Below are 16,764 nucleotides of genomic sequence, written 5' to 3' on the forward strand. Positions count from 1 at the left end.
GTATGTACTCTGATAATGAATTTTACTTTGAAGTATTTTTGCTAGAGGCAGAATCATTAGAGGCTCTTAAGAGATGTTTAGATGGACACATGAATGTGAAGAAAATGGATGTGTAAACAGAGGGGATTCATTGGCCATTGCTTCAGCACATCATTGGGGGCCAATGAGCCTGTTTCTGTGCTGTACTGTTGTACTTGGACTAAAAAGTGCTTTCATGTGTGACTATGTTCCTTTTTCCCCCTTTCTCGCTATTTTGAATGCACGTGTAAGTTTCTGCACCTTGGTCCCTGGGGAACGCTGTCTCGTTTGACTGTATCCAGGTATGATTTGAATGACAATTAAACGATTTGATTTGACGTTCAATGTTCTAACTCAGTGCAATGTTGTAATGAATGGATCTGTAGGGATAGGATGCAAGGCAAGATTTTCACTGTACCTCAGCACACATAACAATAATAAATCCAATTTATCATCCATGAAGCCTCTCGGTATTCTCACCATCCACCTTGTTTTCCAGCAGTAAGTGAGAACTGGTACCTCTGGTCTACAGATGTACCTTTGGGAGTATTCTGTCTGGTATGGAGGGGGCACTGCACGAGATCAGAAAAATTTGCAGAAAATTGTAAACTCAGCCTGCACCATCATGGACAATAGCCTCCCCTGCAGTGAGGGCAGCTTCAAAAGTTAATGCCTCAAGGTGGCATCCATCATTAAGGACCCCCATCACCCAGGACCTACCCTCTTCTCATTGCTCTCTTCAGGGAGAAGGTACAGGAGCCAGAAGACACACACCCAATGATTCAGGAACAGCTTCTTCCGCTTGGCGTCAGATTCACGAATGGACAATGAACCCATGAACACAACTTCACTATTCTTCTTTCCCACTATTTATTTTTTTGTGTATTGCGATGTGCTGCTGCCACAAGACATTTCCCAACACAGGTCACCGATAATAAACCTGACTCTGATTCCGAGCCAAAGGCCTGATGTAGGCTGCCAGTAGCTGGGAGGTAAGCTGGACGACACAGTGACGCAGGGGTAAGCACAATGCTTTACAATATCAGTGACAGGTTCAATTCCCACCGCTGCCTGTATACATTCTCCCGTGTGGGTTTCCTACTACTGGTCAGGTTCCTTGGTCACCGGAAGTTGGCCCGCGATTAGGCTGGGGTTAAAACTGGGCGGCACAGTTGGAAGGCCAGAAGGGTCCCAGCTTATCTCAGTAAATAAATAAACTTGCAAGAAAAGTTCCTATAATCAGAGGAATTAAAACACTAATTCCTTACCCCCTGGCGCGTCGCAGTTCTCCAGATTAGGCTGCAAGCCAGCAAATAAGCTGGTCAACGTGGACTTGCCGACTCCCGCTTCACCGATGAGGACCACTCTGTACAGACTGTTGCTGGAATCAATGGAGAGGGCGGAGTCAGAGGAGACGGATGACCAGCTCCCCCCGTAAGGTTCAGTCGGACTGAGGCAGGATCTGGAGCGGACCATGTATGTGCTCTCTCTCCACAGCTGCCGGCTGTCCGCAGGAATACTCCAGCGCTGCTGAGCGGGCGCAGGCCTCAGGGGCAGGCTACCGCGCCGTCTAGCGTGGTTTAGTGTCATGATTTACCAACCCTGCAAACAAATAGAATCCCCGTGTTAGTAAATTTATTATCAAAGTATGTACATGTCACCACACCCAAACCTGAGATTCATTTTCCTGCAAGCATTTACAATAAAATAAAGATATACAACAGAATTTACGAAAAGCTATATGTAGGGGTTTTTTTTCTCTTTGGAGAGAAGGAGGATGAGAGGTGTCCAAAAACAAGGGTTTTCTGGACAGGACCTACAGTGAGGTCGTTACACCGAGGATACCGGAAGAGAGAAAGGGGGCGATGATGAGGAAGGAAAGGATGCTTGAAGTACGGGAGACCCCAGGGGATGTACCTCTCGTAAACAGGTTCACCTTCTTGAAAGCTGTCGGGACAGAAGATACTGCCAGTCTGAGAGGCGGACAGGTCTGCGAGCCGAAAATTGGTGCAGAAGCAGAGCCGAGGAGTCAGACATCAGGAAGAGCCGTGGTAGTAGGGAACTCCATAGTAAGAGGTACGGAAAGGGGTTTCTGTGGCAACAGGCAAGATTTAAGGATGGTGTGTTGCCTCCCTGGTGCCAGGATCCAGGACATCACGGACCGATTGCAGGGAATCCTCAAGGGTGAAGGTGAACAGCCGGAAGTGGTAGTGCATGTCGGCACAAATGACTTCGGGAAGAAGAGGAAGGACATTCTGCAGCGGGACTTCAGAGAACTCAGAAGAAGGCTGAAAAGCAGGACTTCCAGGGTGGTTATCTCCGGTTTGCTTCCAGTTCTTCGTGCTGGAGAGGGCAGGAACAGGGAGATAATGGATCTGAATGTGTGGCTGAGGAACTGGTGCAGGAAGCAAGGATTTACATTCTTGGACCACTGGGATCTGTTTTGGGGTTGGGATGAATTGTACAAAAGGGACGGATTGCACCTTAATAGGCGGGGGACCAGCATTCTGGCAGACAGGTTTGCCACTGCAACACGGATGTGTTTAAACTAAGTAGTGGGGGGGGGGGGGGAGGGGATGAACTGGAAATATAAGAATGGAGTTAAAGGGAAAGTGAAAATAAGGAAAGTTAAAAAGGACAACAGAATCAATGGAGTAGAAAGCTCAAGAAGAGATCATACAGTATGGCCAAGTGAAATAGGAATTGATATGAGAGGAGAGGGGAGTACCGAATTAAAAGTATTATATATGAATGCACGAAGTATAAGGAATAAAGTCGATGACCTTGAGGCTCAGTTGGAAATTGGCAAGTACGATGTTGTGGGAATAACTGAGACATGGCTTCAAGCGGACAGGGCCTGGGAAATGAATATTTAAGGATGTACATCTTATCGAAAGGACAGACTGACTGGCAGAGGGGGTGGGGTGGCTATGTTTGTGAGGAATGATATTCAGTCCCTTGCGAGGGGGGACATAGAATCTGGGGATGTAGAGTCCGTATGGATAGAACTGAGAAATTCTAAGGGTATAAAGGCCCTAATGGGAGTTATCTACAGGCCCCCAAACAGCAGACTGGATGTAGGGTGTAAGTTGAATGAAGAGTTAAAATTGGCATGTCGCAAAGGATACAGTTGTCATGGGAGATTTGAACATGCAGGTAGACTGGGAGAATCAGAATGGTACTGGACCCCAGGAAAGGGAGTTTGTGGAGTGCCTCCGAGATGGATTCTTAGAACAGCTTGTACTGGAGCCTACCAGGGAGAAGGCAATTCTGGATTTAGTGTTGTGTAATGAACCAGATTTGATAAGGGAACTTGAGGTAAAGGAACCATTAGGAGGTAGTGACCATAATATGATATGTTTTAACCTACAATTTGAGAAGGAGAAGGGAAAATCGGATGTGTCAGTATTACAGTTGAACAACGGGAACAATGGAGCTATGAGGGAGGAGCTGGCCAAAGTTCAATGGAACAATATCCTAGCAGGGAAGACAGTGGAACAAAAATGGCAGGTATTTCTGGGGATAATGCAGAAGGTGCAGAATCGGTTCATTCCAAAGAGGAAGAAAGATCCTAAGGGGAGTAAGGGGCAGCCGTGGCTGACGAGGGAAGTAAAGGGCAGTATAACAATAAAAGAGAAGAAATATAACATAGCAAAGATGAGCAGGAAACCAGAGGACTGGGAAGCTTTTAAAGAGCAACAGAAGATAACAAAAAAGGCAATACGCCAAGAAAAAATGAGGTACGAAGGTAAACTAGCCAAGAATATAAAGGAGGATAGTAAAAGCTTCTTTAGGTATGTGAATAGCAAAAAAATAGTTAAGACCAAAATTGGGCCATTGGAGACAGAAACGGGTGAATTTATTACGGGGAACAAGGAAATGGCAGATGAGTTGAACAAGTACTTTGGATCTGTCTTCACTAGGGAAGACACAAACAATCTCCCAGATGTAATAGTGGTCAAAGGAACTAGGGTAAAGGATGAACTGAAGGAAATTTATATTAGGCAAGAAACGGTGTTGGATAGACTGTTGAGTCTGAAGGCTGATAAGTCCCCGGGACCCAATGGTCTGCAACCCAGGGTACTTAAAGAGGTGGCTCTAGAAAACGTGGATGCATTGGTAATCATTTTCCAATGTTCTATAGATTCAGGAACAGTTCTTGCTGATTGGAGGGTGGATAATGTTGTCCCACTTTTCAAGAAAGAGGGAGAGAGAAAACAGGGAATTATAGACCGGTTAGCCCAGGCATGGGCAAACTACGGCCCGTAAAGCTTTTTAATCCGGCCCGCAGAACTTTATGAAATTATATTAATAAACCTTATTAACGTTTTTTCCCCGCAATTCTGGCATTTTCCCAATAGATGACGCACTCTATATACATTGACCTTTGTTGAGGTGCAGCGTATTACTCCACATCTGCGCTTTACTCTTTGTTCGGCTCGACCTATTTGTGTGAACAGGCGTTCAGCGTCATGAACATCAACAAAGCCAGCCACAGATCCAAGTTAACTGACCAACACCTCAGATCCATCCTGAGAATCGCCACAACAAAACTAAATCCAGACTTTGATGCGCTGGCTAAAAAGGGAGACCAACAACACTGTTCCCACTGAAATTAAAAATAAGTTTCTTCGTTGTGTTATGTAAAAAATGCATTTGAAAATGCGCAGGTGCACGTATGTTCTCAAAATAAAAAATGCGCTCCAGATCAAATAACGCGCTCCGCATACTGGCGCGCTGTCCCTGTTCTGTCTTTGAGCTGGTCATTGTTGAGTTTTGGCACAGGGGACAATTGAATAAGAAGGAGCAGAACAAGTAGACCTGCATCTCTTACCGTCTTTGAAATAAAGACAGGCAGGAGGAGAGTGATGATGATAATATCTTGAAGGATAACAGAATTTTCAGTGCTTTAAAATAATAACTGTTACTATTAAAAAAAGCTGTATTTTATTCATTTAATTTTCAGTGTTTTAAAAGTCATTTCAATAAATAGCTAAATACCATGGGTCTTCAAAGACAGATATTTTGTTGTAATGCATTTGTTCATTTTCAATTGAAATTAAAGTACATGTTTTCTACATATCCCATGATATTTTATTTTCTCTTATGAGGTGTATTACCAAAATACTCCGTCCATCTGCTCCTGGTCCGGCCCCCCTGTCAAATTTTAGAACCCTTTGTGGCCCACAAGTCAAAAAGTTTGCCCACCCCTGGTTAGCCTGACGTCAGTGGCAGGAAAGATGCTAGAGTTAATTATAAAAGAGGAAATTATGACACATTTGGATAGCAGTAGAAGGATCAGTCCAAGTCAGCATGGATTTATGAAGGGAAAATCATGCTTGGCTAATCTTCTGGAGTTTTTTGAGGATGTAACAATGAAAATGGACAAGGGAGAGCCAGTAGATGTAGTGTACCTGGACTTCCAGAAAGCTTTTGATAAAGTCCCACGTAGGAGATTAGTGGGCAAAATTAGGGCACATGGTATTGGGGGCAGAGTACTGACATGGATTGAAAATTGGCTGGCTGACAGGAAACAAAGAGTAGTGATTAACGGGTCCCTTTCGGAATGGCAGGCTGTGACCAGTGGGGTACCGTAAGGTTTGGTGCTGGGACCGCAGCTGTTTACAATATACATTAATGATTTAGATGACGGGATTAAAAGTAACATTAGCAAATTTGCTGATGACACAAAGCTGGGTGGCAGTGTGAAATGTCAGGAGGATGTTATGAGAATGCAGGGTGACTTGGACAGGTTGGGTGAGTGGGCAAATGTATGGCAGATGCAGTTTAATGTGGATAAATGTGAGGTTATTCACTTTGGTGGCAAGAACAGGAAGGCAGATTACTATCTAAATGGAGTCAAGTTAGGAAAAGGGGAAGTACAACGAGATCTAGGTGTTCTTGTACATCAGTCAATGAAAGCAAGCATGCAGGTACAGCAGGCAGTGAAGAAAGCTAATGGCATGCTGGCCTTTATAACAAGAGGAATTGAGTATAGGAGTAAAGAGGTCCTTCTGCAGCTGTACAGGGCCCTGGTGAGACCCCACCTGGAGTATTGTGTGCAGTTTTGGTCTCCAAATTTGAGGAAGGATATTCTTGCTATTGAGGGAGTGCAGCGTAGGTTCACAAGGTTAATTCCTGGAATGGCGAGACTGTCATATGTTGAAAGATTGGAGCGACTGGGCTTGTATACACTGTAATTTAGAAGGATGAGAGGGGATCTGATTGAAACATATAAGATTATTAAGGGATTGGACACGCTGGAGGCAGGAAGCATGTTCCCGCTGATGGGTGAGTCCAGAACTAGAGGCCACAGTTTAAGAATAAGGGGTAGGCCATTTAGAACAGAGATGCGGAAAAACTTTTTCACCCAGAGAGTGGTGGATATGTGGAATGCTCTGCCCCAGAAGGCAGTGGATGCCAAGTCTCTGGATGCATTCAAGAGAGAATTAGATAGAGCTCTTATAGATAGCGGGGTCAAGGGATATGGGAAGAGGACAGGAACGGGGTACTGATTGTGTATGATCAGCCATGATCACAGTGTATGGCTGTGCTGGCTAGAAGGACCGAATGGCCTACTCCTGCACCTACTGTCTATTGTCTATCATCTATTGACTTGATAGAGATATACAAGATGGTAAGAGGTACAGATCGGGTGGACAGGCAGAGACTTTTTCCCAGGTTGGAAATGGATGATACAAGGGAGCATCATTTTAAAGTGATTGGAGGAAAGTTCAGGGGGATGTCCGAGGTAAGCTCTTTACACACAGAGTGGTGGGTGTGTGGAACGCCCTGCCGGGGCTGGTGACGGAGGCAGAGTTATCAGGGACATTTAAGAAACGCTTAGATAGGCACATGGGAAAATGGATGTCATGTAGGAGGGAAGGGTTAGACTGATCTTACAGCTGATCAAATGGTAGGCAGAACATGGTGGGCCAAAGGGCTTTAATGTTCTCTAACAAACCGGCGAACAACCAATGAGGAAAAGGAAACGTTGTGCAAATAGTAAATAAAAATAAATAAATAAATAAATAGATAGATAGATAGATAGATAGATAGATAGATAGATAGATAGATAGATAGATAGATAGATAGATAGATAGATAGATAGATAAATAAACATACATACATACATACATACCTGCATGCCAACACGGCGAGTTGTATAGTTCTGAAAGTGAGTGTTAGAATAGCGCAGGTTAGAGCGAACAAGTCAGAAACAGCTGGGATAACCGAGGCTTCGTTCATCAGTAATAAACAGAACGCAGATGGAACTGGTTTCCGATCTGCGTCACAACTCCAAGGAGAACGTTCTTCACCCGCTGCAACTTTTACCAAACTTTCTCAACTCTTTGGTGAAATGTTTCAGAGAAGCAATTCGGGGGTCCGAGAGTCTCTTCGCAAATGCGCCTCCAATAAAGCATTTGAGGATGGAACTGTAAAAAGCTCTTTCCTCACTTTGCAAACCAACCGATTCCTTTACAGTAATGATATTGTAAAGGCACAAACTCATCGGCAATTTTTGTGCCTTGTCTATTAAGATTCAATATTGTTAAATGTCAATTCCAGTACACAAGTGTAAAGGAGGATGAAATGATTGTTACTTCGGATTCGATGCACAAAAAACCGCAGTAAAATAAAGAAAATGATAAAACACAATAAATATAAATACATAAGATCGCTTATCTCCATAGATTGATTGATTGTCCATAAAGTGACGTTAGGCACAGGAATGTCTGTACATAAAGTGACTGTGACAGAAACTGAAGAGGTGGGGGGCGGAGCGGGGTTCAAGGTACCGTTAAGGTAGATTTAGTAACCACACATATATAGTATGCTACCATATACTACCTTAAGATTATTTTTTTGCGAACATTTATAGGAAAATATAGAAATACAATAGAATTTATACGCTGAAAAAACAACCTATTAAACGATAAGCACAAGAGATTCTACAGATGCTGTACAACACACACAAAATACTGGGGGAACTCAGCAGGTCGGGCAGCATCTATGGAGAGGAATAAACGGTCGATGTTTGGCGCTGAAACTCTTGCTGATGTTTATTCATTTCCATAGATGCTACCTGACCTGCTGAGTTCCTCCAGTATTTTGTGTGTGTTGCTCTAGATTTCTAGCATCTGCACCACCTCTTGTGGAAAAGATATTTGTAATATTTTTTACGGCGCGAAGTGATTTCACAATTCCCGCTGCTTAAGGTCCACGATGCTCTTTCTATTATTCTAACACCCGCGGAGCGCTGAGGAACCGTTTGTTGCTGAAGTACCTTATCCCGCCACCTTCTCCCGTGCGCTCCGGCGTTCTGGTTTGGCTCGATCCGAGGCTGCCTGGGTTTTCTGATTTATGTCTAATCCTCGATGGGATTGCTGTCGCTCCGGTTCTAATTCGCTCTGATCTCTCCTCTGCTTTATATTAAGCAGATCTGACCAGAACAGAGCTTTTCCGTGATGTCACTAAACTAAAAACTCCCCTGACAGCTTCCACCACAAATCTCCTCTGCACTCCCCCTCCCCCTCTGCTACTCCACTCCAACGTCAGCAATTAAACACGGGAAACTTAAAAGTTTCTGTCACCGTACGAGGCAGTAACACCTCCACCCACTCACCCACCCCTCCACACTCCCAATCACCACTGATAATTTCCTGTCAGTCCCCCTATGTACAGACATCACTGTACGGGCATACAATCTTTGTATATAAGCTATCTCGTATTTATTGTGTTTTTTATCTTATTGTGATTTTTGTGCTGCCTCGGGTCTGGGGTAACAATTATTTCATTCTCCTTTACAGTTGTGTGCAGGAAATGACAGTAAATAATCTTGAATAACGGTGCAAGTGGCTCATAAACTAACCTCGACGAAACATACAGACCATTACAGCACAGTACAGGTCCTTCGACCCAGAATGTTGCGCCGTGCTCTTTTAACCTACTCTAAGGTCAACCCCTCTTGCATAAACCATCCCGTGTCCATGTTTCTGAAATGTTCCTCACGTATCTGCGTTCACCACCATCCCTTGCAGGGAGTTCCACACACTCAGCATTGTGTTAAAAAACCTGACTCCGTACTTCTCCTGAAAACTACGGCCCCTGGCATTAGCCATTTCGTAAAAGTTCAAAGTAAATTTATTATCAAAGTACATATGTCACCAAATACCACCGAGATTGGTTTTCTTGTGGGTATTCAAAGAAAATACAAAGAAACGCGATAGATTCGATGAAAGACCGCACTCAACAAGACCGACAAACAACCAATGTACAAAAGCCATAGAAACATAGAAAACCGACAGCGCAATACAGGCCCTTCGGCCCACAATGCTGTGCCAAACATGTCCTTACCTTAGAAATTACCTAGGGTTACCCATAGCCCTCTATCTTTCTAAGCTCCATGTACCTGTCCAGGTGTCTTTTAACAGACCCTATCATATCCATCTCCACCACCGTCGCCGGCAGCCCATTCCACGCACTCACCACTCTGCGTAAAAAACATACCCTGACATCTCCTCTGTACCTACTCCCCAGCACCTTAAAACTGTGCCCTCAGACAGCGAACTGTGTAAATATAAACACTGAAAAAACGAGATACTACTACTATTAATAATAATAACAAATGAGCAATAAATATCGAGAACACGAAGAGCCCTTGAAAGTGAGTCCATAGGTTGTGGGAACGGTTCAGTGATGGGGCAAGTGTGGTTGTGTGCAGTTATCTCCTCTTTCCACCCAGGGGAAGAAGTCTGGGCTATGGATACCTTACGTCCTAATTTATTCTCAAATCTAGACAATTCCACTGAGAGCCAGAGGTTGGAGAGCAGATTGAACGCAGATTTTCAAGAACCTTAACCCAGAGAATGCCGCAGTTCTCCACTGAAATCGTTCAGCTGCGAGTTCTTGGCGGGCACATCTCCGCTTGTCCCGAGTTCTCGTTCAGTCCCGGGAGAAAGCTTTCTGTACCTACCCCGCCACCTTGGCCGATAAGCTTTTCTCTATTCTAAAGCTACCGTCCTCCTGGGAAAAAACAACCAACCCGCACCACCCTCTCCCGCGAGATATCGGAACGATCACCCAGCGGAATGAGATAGACGGTACATCGAGTACAAATCTTCCCGTAAAAGTTCCCAGATTTACAGGCGACAGCTGACAGTGACAAGTCCTGACGCAGAACGTTTCTCCGGTGTTAATAGTGCTTGACTTCTGAACCAATTATTCAGAACGGATAGCTCAACGTTATAAATAAACACGCTGAGAAACGCCAGCACGCACGAGAAAGCGCCCCGAGGCATCCCGTGAACAGTTATTCTGAGCGGATTGTTTCAGGAACTGAAGACCCAGCACACAATCAGCTTAAACACGGGAGTTTCTGGAAATCCAGAGCAACACAGACAAAATGCTGGAGGAACTCGGCAGGTCAGGCAGCAGCTATGGAAATTAATAAACAGAGGACATTTAGGACCGAGACCAGCTCCTTCCTACTGCCATCAGATTTCTGAATGGACAAAGAACGCAAAGAACCACCACACTATTTTGGCTCACTTTGCACTAGTTTAATTATATATAATTACAGGACTACAAGAGGAATTGAGATAAGCTAACCCCTATTGACATCAATGGTTCTGGGATTGAGAGGGTGAACAACTTTAAATTCCTCGGCATACACATCACCGAGGATCTCGCGGTCTGTGCACACCGGCTGTGTGGTGAAAACGGCAACAGTGCCTCTTTCACCTCAGACAGCTGAGGAAGTTTGGTATGGGCCCCCACATCCTAAGAACTTTCTACAGGGGCACAATTGAGAGCATCCTGACTGGCTGCATCACTACCTGGTATGGGAACTGTACTTCACTCAATCTGGGACTCTGCAGAGCGTTGAGGACAGCCCAGCGCATCTGTAGATGTGAACTTCCCACTACTCAGGACATTTACAGAGACAGGTGTGTAAAAAGGGGCCGAAGGATCATTGGGGACCCGAGTCACCCCAACCACAAACTGTTACAGCTGCTACCATTCGGTAGCATAAATGGTACTGCAGCATAAAAGCCAGGACCAGCAGGCTCCGGGACAGCTTCTTCCACCAGGCCATCAGTCTGATTAATTCATACTGACACAACTGTATTTCAATATTATATTAACTGTCCTGTTGTACTTACTATTTATTATAAATTACTATAAATTGCACATTTAGACAAGCACATAATGTAAAGATTTTTACATTATTAAGATATAAGAAATAAAGTAAATTCAATTCAATATATAGATTTTTAGTTTATAGTTTTTTTGGTCTTTCATTGATTCTATAGATTAATTGAGTATGCTGGCAAGAAAATGTATCTTAGAGTTGTATATGATGATTTATATGTACTTAGATAAAACCATACGACAGACATGGGAGCAGAATTAGGCCATTTGGCCCATCAATCCCTTTTTCCCTCCTCAGCTCCACTTCCCTTTAACCTTTGATGTTGTATCCAATCAACAAATGGTCAATTTCTGCCTTAAATACACCCAACGACCTGGTCTCCACAACTGCCAATGATAACAAACTCACCAACCTCTGGCTAAAGGAATTTCTCAGCATCTCTGTTTTAAATGGACACCCCTCTATCCTGAGGCTGTGCCCTTTTGTCCTAGACTCCCCCACCCTGGGAAACATCCTTTCCACATCTACGCTGTCTAGGCTTTTCAACATACGAAAGGTTTCAATGAGATGCCCCCCCCCCCACACATCCTTCTAAATTCCAACGAGTACAGACCCAGAGCTATCAAACATTTCTCATAGATAACCCTTTCATTCCTGGACTCATCCTTGTGAACCTCCTCTCCAATGCCAGCACATCCTTTCTAAAATAAGGAGCCCAGAATACTCAAGGTGAGGCCTCACGAGTGCCTTATAATGCTTCAGCATCCTTATGCTTGTATTATTGACCTCTTGAAATGAATGATAACATGGCATTTGCCTTCCTCACCACCGACTTAACCTGAAAATTAACCTTGAGAATATTCTGCAATAGGACTCCCAAGTCCCTTTGCATCTCAGATTTGTGGATTTGTCCCCACTTATAATATAGTCTGCACATATATTTCTACTACCAAAGTGGATGACCATACATTTTCTAATGTTGTATTTCACTTACCACTCTCTTCCCCATTCTCCTATTCTGTCTAAATCCTTTGGCAGCCTTCCTGTTTCCTCAACACTACCTGCCCCTCCACCAATCTTCATATCTTCTGCAAATTTGGTAACAAAGTCATCTAGAAACATAGAAAACCTCAGCACAATACAAGCCTTTCAGCCCACAATGCTGTGCCCTCTATTTTTCTAAGCTGCATGTACCTATCCAGGAGTCTCTTAAAAGACCCTATCGTGCCCACCTCCACCACTCTCACCGGCAGCCCATTCCACACACTCACCACTCTCTATGTAAAAAACTTACCCCTAACATTTCCTCTGTACCTACTTCCAAGCATCTTAAAACTGTGCCCTCTCGTGCTAGCCATTTCAGCCCTGGAAAAAGCCTCTGACTATCCACACAAGCAATGCCTCTCATTATCTAATTCACCTCTATCAGGTCTCCTCTCATCCCCCGTTGCTCCGAGAAAAGGCTGAGGTCACTCAACCTATTCTCATAAGTCATGCTCCCCAATCCAGTCAACATCTTTGTAAATCTCCTCTGCACCCTTTCTATGGTTCCCAAGTCTTTCCTGTAGTGAGGTGACCAGAACTGAGCACAGTACTCCAAGTGGGGTCTGACCAGAGTCCTATATAGCTGCAACATTACCTCTCAGCTCTTAAACTCAATCCCACGATTGATGAAGGCCAATACACCATATGTCTTCTTAACCACAGAGTCAACCTGCGTAGCAGCTTTGAGTGTCCTATGGATCCCAAGATCCCTCTGATCCTGCACACTGCCTAGAGTCTTACCATTAATACTATATTCTGCCATCATATTTGACCTACCAAAATGAACCACCTCACACTTATCTGGATTGAACTCCATCTGCCACTTCTCAGCCCAGTTTTGCATCCTATCGATGTTCCGCTGTAACCTCTGACAGCCCTCCACACTATCCACACACCTCCAACCTTTGTGTCATCAGCAAATTTACTAACCCATCCCTCCACTTCCTCATGCAGGTCATTTATAAAAATCACAAAGAGTAGGGGTCCCAGAACAGATCCCTGAGTCACACCACTGGTCTCCGACCTCCATGCAGAAAATGACCCATCTACAACCACTCTTTGCCTTCTGTGGGCAAGCCAGTTCTGGATTCACAGAGCAATGTCCCCTTAGATCCCATGCCTCCTTATTTTCTCAATAAGACTTGCATGGGGTACCTTATCAAATGCCTTGCTGAATCCATATACACAACATCTGCTGCTCTTCCATCATCAATGTGTTTAGTCACATCCTCAAAAAATTCAATCAGGCTTGCAAGGCACGACCTGCCCTTGACAAAGCCATGCTGACTACTCCTATTCCTAATCATATTATGCCTCTCCAAATGTTCGTAAATCCTGCCTCTCAGGATCTTCTCCATCAACTTACCAACCACTGAAGACTCTCTGGTCTATAATTTCCTGGGCTATCCCTACTCCCTTTCTTGAATAAGGTAACAACATCCTCAACCCTCCAAACCTCCGGAACCACTTAAGCTCCTTCCTACTAGCTTTGTAATCTTCTAGATCTCTATCATTACCTTGTGTTTTGAAGCTTTTGTAAGCTCTTCTTTTCTTTTTGACTCGATTTACAACAGCCTTTGTATACCACGGTTCCAGTATGCTACCATCCTTTCCGTCTCATTGGAACGTATCTACGCAGAACTTCACGCAAATATCCCCTGAACATTTGCCACATTTCTTCCATACATTTCCCTGAGAACATCTGTTCCCAATTTATCCTTCTGAATTCCTGCCTGATAGCCTCATAATTCCCCTTACTCCAATTAAACACTTTTCTAACTTGTCTGTTCCTGTCCCTCTCCAATACTATGGTAAAGGAGATAGAATTGTGATCACTATCTCCAAAATGCTCTCCCACTAAGAGACCTGACACCTGACCAGGTTCATTTCTCAATACCAGATCAAGTACAGCCTCTCCTCTTGTAGGCTTATTTACATATTGTGTCAGGAAACATTCCTGAACACACTTAACAAACTCCACCCCATCTAAACCCCTCACTCTAGGGAAATGCTATTCAATATTTGGGAAATTAAAATCTCCCACCACAACAACCCTGTTTTTATTACACCTTTCCAGAATGTATCTCCCTATCTGCTCCTCGATGTCCCTGTTACGATTGGGCAGTCTATAAAAAACACCCAGTAGAGTTATTGACCCCTTCCTGTTCCTAACTTCCATCCACAGAGACTCCATAGACAACCCCTCCATGACTTCCTCCTTTTCTGCAGCCGTGACACTATCTCTGATCAGCAGTGCCATGCCTCCATCTCTTTTGCCTCCCTCCCTATCCTTTCTGAAACATCTAAAGCCTGGCACTTGAAGTAGCCATTCCTGCCCCTGAACCATCTGAGTCTCTGTGATGGCCACAACATAGCTCCAAGTGCTGGTCCACGCTCATTGCTCATCCACTTTATTCATTATACACCGCTTATTAAATAGACACATTCAAACTATCAGTCTGAGTGTGTCTCTTCTCTATCACCCACCTATCCTTCCTTTCGCACTGTCTCCAAGCTTTCTCTATTTGTGAGACAACCTCCCTTTCCTCCGTCACTTCAGTTTGGTTCCCACCACCAAGCAATTCTAGTTTAAACTCTCCCCAGTAGCCTTTGAAAACCTTCCTGCCAGGATATTGGTCCCCCTCGGATTCATGTCCAACCCGTCCTTTTCGTACAGGTCACACCTGCCCCAGAAGAGGTCCCAATGATCCAGAAATCTGAATCCCTGCCCCCTGCACCAATCCCTCGGTCAGGCATTTATCCTCCACCTCGTTCTATTCCTATACTCACTGCAATGTGGCACAGGCAGTAATCCCGAGATGACTACCTTTGAGGTCCTGCTTCTCAACTTCTTTCCTATCTCCCTGTAGTCTGCTTTCAGGACCTCCTCCCTTTTCCTACTTCTGTCGTTGGTACCAATATGTACTGCGAACTCTGGCTATTCTCCTTCCCACTTCAGGATATCGTGGATGCCTCAGAAACGTCCTGGACCCTGGCACCTGGGAGGCAAACTACCATCCGTGCTTCTTTCCTGCGTTCACAGAATCACCTGTCTGACTCCCTAACTATAGAGTCCCCTATCACTGCTGCCATCCTCCTCCTTTCCCTACCCTTCTGAGCCACAGGGCCAGACTCTATTCCATCATCTAAATCATTGATGTACAACATAAAAAGAAGCAGTCCCAACACTGACCCCTGTGAAGCATCACTAGTCACTGACAGCCAACAAGGAAAGGATCATTTTATTCCCACTCACTGCCTCCTACCAATCAGCCAGTGCTCCAACCATGCCAGTAACTTTCCTGTAATGCCATGGGCTCTTAACTTGGTAAGCAGCCTCATGTGTGGCACCTTGTCAAAAGCCTTCATAAAGTTCAAATATACAACATCCACTGCATCCCCTTTATCTCCTCAAAGAATACCAACTGGTTGGTCAGGCAAGATTTTCCCTTCAGGAAGCAATGCTGACTTTGTACTAGCTTGTCCTGTGTCACTAAGTACTCATCACCTCATCCTTAACAATTGGTTCTAACATCTTCCCAACCACTGAGGTCAGGCTAACTGGTCTATAATTTTCTTTCTGCTGCCTTCCTCCTTTCTTAAAGAGTGGAATGACATTTGCAATTTTCCAGTCCTCTGGCACTATGCCAGAGTCCAATGATTTTTGAAAGATCATTTCTAATGCCACCACAATCTTTAATGCTACCTCCTTCAGAACCCCTGTCATAGGCAGGGCATTGGGAGCAGACCCAAATGCAAGACACAGACATTGAACTACCAGGAACAGGACAAGGCGTGAGAAGGAAGAAAGGAAAGTGGGGAAGAAAGGACGCTGGACATGATACAGGCCCAGGACGAGACAAGGATTCTGGGCCTGGGCCAGGACTTGACTAGGATAGCGGAACCAGGACGTGGAACTGGGAACTAGGAACCTAGGCTAGGACTCCGAGCCAAACACTGGACAAGGACTCAGAACCTGGGTCTTGACTCAGGCTCGGAGCCTGGAACCAGGCGAGGACAAGGCGTGGCTACAGGATGAGGAGAGGCAACAGGACTAGACACGAAACTCCTGGACAGGACAAGGGAACCCCAGCAAAGGATGAGGGAATCCCAGCACCAGGCTGGACAAGACACACGGACAAGATGAGAACACAAAACCGTGGCTTGGACAGGACAAGGTGCTAGGACGTGGCTAGGACTGGACAAGACCCCAAAGCCTTGTCTTGGTCGAGGAAGAGACAGGAATGCAGAGTCTTGGTCGAGGAAGAGTCATGAACATGGAACACAGAGTCGGGGCCCCTCCTTGGGTACAGGATGTAGGGCCGGGACTCATTACACAGAACACAGAGCCAGGACCCCTCCTTGGGTACAGGACATAGGGCCGGGACTCATTACACAGAATGCAGAATATGACAAGACGGTTCCCAACACGAGGTAGTGGCAGACGGCTGGACCTACTTAGCGAAGGCATGGACAGAGACAGTTCTCAACACTAGGTAGCAGCAGACGGCCGGACCTACCCAGCGAAGGCGTGGACCAGACAGTTC

The 16,764-nt window shown here is 44.9% G+C and overlaps 1 protein-coding gene across 1 annotated transcript in view; it reads right to left on the reverse strand.

Annotated features, from left to right (window-relative positions):
* Nucleotides 1-8,408, reverse strand: part of gem (GTP binding protein overexpressed in skeletal muscle) — a 34,282-nt gene extending 25,874 nt beyond the window's left edge. Inside the window, exons 1-2 of the mRNA XM_059957807.1 lie at nucleotides 8,306-8,408; nucleotides 1,287-1,620 (exon numbers count right to left, since the gene is read on the reverse strand). Coding sequence (XP_059813790.1) covers nucleotides 1,287-1,608 — 322 coding nt within the window. The 5' untranslated portion in view covers nucleotides 1,609-1,620; nucleotides 8,306-8,408. The remainder of the gene's footprint in view (nucleotides 1-1,286; nucleotides 1,621-8,305) is intronic.
* Nucleotides 8,409-16,764: the final 8,356 nt, after the last annotated feature.

This window comes from Hypanus sabinus, chromosome 1, assembly GCF_030144855.1.
Source record: "Hypanus sabinus isolate sHypSab1 chromosome 1, sHypSab1.hap1, whole genome shotgun sequence".
In the NCBI taxonomy this organism is placed as follows: Eukaryota; Metazoa; Chordata; class Chondrichthyes; order Myliobatiformes; family Dasyatidae; genus Hypanus; species Hypanus sabinus.